The sequence below is a fragment of the Hyla sarda genome, chromosome 2 (assembly GCF_029499605.1).
Source record: "Hyla sarda isolate aHylSar1 chromosome 2, aHylSar1.hap1, whole genome shotgun sequence".
Lineage (NCBI taxonomy): Eukaryota > Metazoa > Chordata > Amphibia > Anura > Hylidae > Hyla > Hyla sarda.
Window position 1 is genome coordinate 195,624,153 of NC_079190.1, and position 6,411 is coordinate 195,630,563.

General features: G+C 43.8%; 1 protein-coding gene across 1 annotated transcript; it reads right to left on the minus strand.

The window, feature by feature from the left end:
- Window positions 1-1,372: 1,372 nt before the first annotated feature.
- On the minus strand, window positions 1,373-5,330 carry LOC130355658 (protein spinster homolog 1-like). Its single transcript, XM_056556084.1, has 2 exons — window positions 5,070-5,330; window positions 1,373-2,930 (listed from the first exon to the last, which is right to left on the minus strand). The coding sequence occupies exon 2, from the start codon at window positions 2,903-2,905 to the stop codon at window positions 1,391-1,393; it is 1,515 nt and encodes a 504-aa protein (XP_056412059.1). The 5' UTR covers window positions 2,906-2,930; window positions 5,070-5,330; the 3' UTR covers window positions 1,373-1,390.
- Window positions 5,331-6,411: the final 1,081 nt, after the last annotated feature.

The window sequence follows — 6,411 nt, forward strand, 5'->3', positions numbered from 1 at the left end:
AAGTTTCACCTAAGGCCTCACAAAATCTAGAGCCGCCTCTGGTCGGCCCTACCATGGGACCCGGTGGGACCATAAGTCCCAGGTGGCACTTTTCAGGGGCGGCATTTTGCTGCCCCCTTTTTTTTTGTGCCTAGTAGGTTCATGGTAGGGTTGGCGCCGCCACTGCTCACTGTTCTAAAGCAGCTGCGGGGTATAATAGCGCAGCGGGCACTTTAGACAGTGAGTCTGCCTCCGGCCGACCGGGGTCTGATGAGGGACGTTGCACAAGTGACGTACTTCTGCAGACCCGCTCAGGAGGACGTCAGTGACGTCACTCGTCAGGCCGCTGCCGGAGAGGAGAAGCGCTGTGCAGGGCAGGTAAGTGTGTCTCTGTGTGTGTCTGTCTGTGTGTTTGGGGGGGCTATGGCTACCTAATGTGAGGAATCTATGCTACCTAATGTGGGGAGCTATGTTACCTAATGTGGGGAATATGTGCTACCTAATGTGGGGAAACTATGCTACCTAATGTGGGGAAGCTATGCTACCTAATGTGGGGAAACTATGTTACCTAATGTGGGGAATCTGTGCTACCTAATGTGGGGAAACTATGCTACCTAATGTGGGGAAACTATGTTACCTAATGTGGGGAATCTGTGCTACCTAATGTGGGCAAACTATGCTACCTAAAGTGGGGAAACTATGTTACCTAATGTGGGGAAACTATGTCACCTGATATGGGGAATCTGTGCTACCTAATGTGGGGAAACTATGCTACCTAATGTGGGGAAACTATGTTACCTAATGTGGGGAATCTGTGCTACCTAATGTGGGGAAACTATGCTACCTAATGTGGGGAAACTATGTTACCTAATGTGGGGAATCTGTGCTACCTATTGTGGGGAAACTAGGCTACCTAATGTGGGGAAACTATGCTACCTAATGTGGGCAAACTATGCTACCTAATGTGGGGAAACTGCTACCTAATGTAGGGAATCTATGCTACCTAATGTGGGGAAACTATGCTACCTAATGTGAGGAAACTATGCTACCTAATGTGGGGAATCTATGCTACCTAATGTTGGGAATCTATGCTACCTAATGTGGGGGGCTTGAATGAGCTGCAGCATATGGGAGGCCTTCCTTAATAAATAATTAGAAACTTATACAGCAAGTGACATATGGGGGTCCACCTGAGTAAGTGACACATGGAGGGGGAGGGGTGCTGAACAATTGATGTTTTGGGGGGGGGGGGGGCACAGGCACATTCTTTGCACAAGGGCCCTCTGCTGTCTGTGTCCGCCCCTGGGTAGAGAATAAGGGGTAAAGTGGAACATAGAACAAATGCAGTTATTTTTTTCTTAATTTTTTTTTTAATGAAGTAAACGAGATAAAGGCAAGCAATTACTTTTCCTCAGTCTGAAGTGCGGTCCTCATCGGCAGGAAGCAGTGAGGAGGAGGAGGATGACGGAGGTTCTGATTCCATCTCTGCTTCTTTTTCGTCCCTCTCTATATATAGGGCCGTGGCCATGAAGAAGGCCCCTCCGATGACTGCCATTATGGTGCAGGTCATGAGGGCATACTCCAGGCTGCGGTATTTCAGAAGAGGGGATTTGGCATATCCTCGTTCGTAGGTGTCAGATATCAGGCCGATGAGGTACGGGCTGCCGGCGTCACCTAGGAGGTGATAGATTGTCATCTGCACGGCCAGGGCTGAAGATCTCCTCCATGGAGTTACTACTTTTAGTATAATGTCAGATATGAGGGTGAAATTTACTGACAGAAGCGTCTCTCCGATGAAGATGAAGATGTTGGTGGCAACGAGGCTGATGTTGCCAAAAGTCAATGCCAACAGAAGAAAAGGGGCGGAGAGTATCATCGCGCATCCACACACAAGCGGGTCCGCCCGTGGGTTGGATTTGCGATATCTTTTACTTATCTCCGTCCCTGCTACAACTCCCAGAATGCCGGAAACGACTGTAACCACACCAAATATTAGGATGTCGTGATAGTCACACGGTTCAGCACGGCAAGGGTCCTTCTCTTGTAGGAGTGTTCGTGCGTGGGTCAGGTATGACGGACCCCATACACCTATGGCTCCCACTATGAAGGATACAGCCGTCGATCCCAGGGTGGTTAACATGAAGCTTCGATTTTTAAATAGTTTTTTCAGATCTGTCGCCCATTTGGCAAACTTCTGGGATTTGTTGTTCTTCTTCCCGTTTGTAGTCGTTCTTGGAAGCTCCTTTGTGACCAAAATCATCAAAGCCACAGCTATGAGGCCCAGGCCAGGGGTGACCCGAAATGCCCAGTGCCAATCGCCCCTTGCTGCATCAGTCACTTTGGGCCCGATGATGTATCCTAGTCCGCAGCCTACAGGTATGACGGAGTAAAACACGTTCAGCATGCGGGTCCGCTGGTCACTTGTAAAAAGGTCTGCAATGATGGAGGGGGCGATGGTGCAGAAAGTCGCCTCTCCGGCTCCAACCAGTCCACTCGTCAGCAGGAAGAGCAGGAAGTACCCGTCAGGGATGAATGACAGGGTAAGTGTCATGCTCAGCCAAACGATGACTCCTGCGCAAACAGTATATTTCTTATTACAGTGGTCGCCCAGATATCCGGCAATTGGTGCGACCAGCACGTAGCTTCCAATGAACAATGTATTCAATAAGCCGGACAGACTAGCATTGGTGTCATATGCTTTCTGTATATAAGGCAGCACCCCCGCCACGCTGGAGCGATTTGCATAGATGAGCAAATTAACAAAGGCGAGGATTACTACGGTGATGATGGAACGTGCGGTGGACATCACGCTTAGAGATGGCAGGTTCTGCCTCTCAGGGATATCGCCCTTTTCTACATCCATATCACTATGGTCCTCCATTGCTTCTTCCTCCTCCTTCAGCAATGGGTCTTGTGGAGAGGCCATGGTCACAGGTCAGAGCCTGAAAACACTAGAGAGAGAGAGATAAGTGAACACATTAGACAACATGTCATCATTCCTGTCATTATACAATAGATCCTTCATACAGAGCAGAAATGTCCAGCACAGAACCACAAGATAACACTAAGACCATCGCAGCCTCAGAAGAAGACGCTTCTCTATAAGTGTTTTATATGGAGACGTCTTCCCTGAGGTTACCAATGTATGATAACCCTGAACCTGTCCGGTCCCAGTAATATCTGATAACCCTGAACCTGTCCGGTCCTAGCAATATCTGATAACCCTGAACCTGTCCGGTCCTAGTAATATCTGATAACCCTGAACCTGTCCGGTCCTAGTAATATCTGATAACCCTGAACCTGTCCGGTCCTAGTAATATCTGATGACCCTGAACCTGTCCGGTCCTAGTAATATCTGATAACCCTGAACCTGTCCGGTCCTAGTAATCTAGTAATATCTGATAACCCTGAACCTGTCCGGTCCTAGTAATATCTGATAACCCTAAACCTGTCCGGTCCTAGTAATATCTGATAACCCTGAACCTGTCCGGTCCTAGTAATATCTGATAACCCTGAACCTGTCCGGTCCTAGTAATAGCTGATAACCCTGAACCTGTCCGGTCCTAGTAATATCTGATAACCCTAAACCTGTCCGGTCCTAGTAATATCTGATAACCCTGAACCTGTCCGGTCCTAGTAATATCTGATAACCCTGAACCTGTCCGGTCCTAGTAATAGCTGATAACCCTGAACCTGTCCGGTCCTAGTAATATCTGATAACCCTGAACCTGTCCGGTCCTAGTAATATCTGATAACCCTGAACCTGTCCGGTCCTAGTAATATCTGACAACCCTGATCCTGTCCGGTCCTAGTAATATCTGATAACCCTGAACCTGTCCGGTCCTAGTAATATCTGATAACCCTGAACCTGTCCGGTCCTAGTAATATCTATTAACCCTGAACCTGTCCGGTCCTAGTAATATCTGATAAACCTGAACTTGTCCAGTCCTAGTAATATCTGATAACCCTGAACCTGTCCGGTCCTAGTAATATCTGATAACCCTGAACCTGTCCGGTCCTAGTAATATCTGATAACCCTGAACCTGTCCGGTCCTAGTAATATCTGATAACCCTGAACCTGTCCGGTCCTAGTAATATCTGATAACCCTAAACCTGTCCGGTCCTAGTAATATCTGATAACCCTGAACCTGTCCGGTCCTAGTAATATCTGATAACCCTGAACCTGTCCAGTCCTAGTAATATCTGATAACCTTGAACCTGTCCGGTCCTAGTAATATCTGATAACCCTGAACCTGTCCGGTCCTAGTAATATCTGATAACCCTGAACCTGTCCGGTCCTAGTAATATCTGATAAACCTGAACCTCTCCGGTCATAGTAATATCTGATAACCCTGAACCTGTCCGGTCCTAGTAATATCTGATAACCCTGAACCTGTCCAGTCCTAGTAATATCTGATAACCCTGAACCTGTCCGGTCCTAGTAATATCTGATAAACCTGAACTTCTCCGGTCATAGTAATATCTGATAACCCTGAATCTGTCCCAGTAATGGTGGATTATAAGGGCTTGGCTGTATGGTCACTGGGCCATGTGAACTTCATACTGTAGATACAATTGGGCTATCCTGCTATATACATTTACTAATAATGAACCTACCCCACCTCATTGGGATCTATCCGTCCCCTATATGACTTTCTGCCACTAGTTGATTTGAAAATTTTCCCTTTCGGAGTACCCAGAGTATTTCTATTGTTAGTACACACAGAATTCTATTATATAATATTATATTTCTGCCCTAATCTTTCTGTTATTCTTTTACTACACCACCAAATCTTTCTCATAGACTTATATCTTTTAGAACTTCATGAATTAGGACTCTTTTTCTTGGGGGCTTTTTTTGGCATAATTGCATTTTAGCAGTTTTGCAAGAGAAAGCTGTGGTTTTATTATGCTTAATGCCTAAGCCAAGTATTGTCACAATGCTATGAGAAATATAACTTTTGTTATTTCTTTTGGAAATTAATTTCTTGGGTTTTTTTTTTGATATAAAAAAAAGCAACAGCAATAAAAAAAAAAACTGTCAAACTAAAATCCCTGTGTATGTATGAATAGAAGAGGCTGAGACTTACCTTGTGGTTCTCTCTTCAGACAAGGAACGGTCAAAATCTTGAATTCTCTATCGCAAATAGAAACTCTCTAACAAACACTTTGCACCACAGGTTGTGAATGCAAAACACACTGAAGAGACTGCAGCCGGCGCGCACCTCCTTGTACAGCTTACGGTGACATCATCACAAGCATGTGTGACATCACAGGGTTCTAAACCATCTTCAGGTATGTGTATATCTGTATAGTAAATGTGAGTAGCCGTATTAGTCCAGTGATGCAGATTGTAATACCTTTTTTATTGGACTAACAGAATTTTGTAGAGACAAACTTTTGGGATTCCTCCCTGATTATTTATAAAGTCCTTTGATTAGTCCTTGTCTATTGGACTTGATAAAGGGAGGAATCCTGAAAGCTTGTCTCTACAAAATTCTGTTAGTTTTTGATTTGTGTATATATATATATATATATCTATATATACATATATATATAGTTCCAAGCGTGAGTAGGTGCCTCCAGCTAGGGTCCATGCCCAGGATTCTGCATACCTACGTTTCAATGGTCCGTGTCCAGGATTCTGCATACCTACATTTCAATGGTCTCACACCATCATTATCAAGCCACTTGATAATGATGGTGTGAGACCATCGAAACGTCCCTCTTTGCACATTTGGGATGAATAAATAGTTTTCATTTTTTCACCATACCTTGAGTGCCACAGCATTTTCCTTGGAACTACGTATGCAGGATCCTGGACCCGGACCCTAGCTGGAGGCACCTATTCACGCTTTAGGAGTGCTGCTTTCTTCTTTGACATATATATTTATTTATATATATATATATATATATATATATATATATATAAATATATATATATATATATATATAAAGAGTAAAAATTAGCTTGAGAAAGGCTTCATTGTGAGGCTGAAACGTCGCACTTGACTTGATGGGTGAATAAATACACCTTTTTTCTGCCATTGGAGTGCCGCTTTCCTTTTTTGGAGTTAAATATATATATATATATATATATATATATATATATATATATATATATATTATATATATATATTAATATACACCTAGAAATACATCAAGTACATAAAAACATCTTTTAGAAAAATATTTCTCCAGGCCTGCCGAGTATATCCCCGTACTTCACAGTGTATTCTTAGTTTATATATTTTAATCTTTTGACCTTTTAACCCCACTAGGACCAAGGGCATCCTGGGACTTAAAGGGGTATTCCAGGCCAAAACTTTTTTTTATATATCTACTGGCTCCAGAAAGTTAAACAGATTTGTAAATTACTTCTATTAAAAAATCTTAATCCTTTCAGTACTTATGACCTTCTGAAGTTAAGGT

Excerpts from the sequence above, each read along its gene's own strand:
- LOC130355658 (XM_056556084.1), bottom strand. The coding sequence starts at position 2,905 with ATGGCCTCTCCACAAGACCCATTGCTGAAGGAGGAGGAAGAAGCAATG.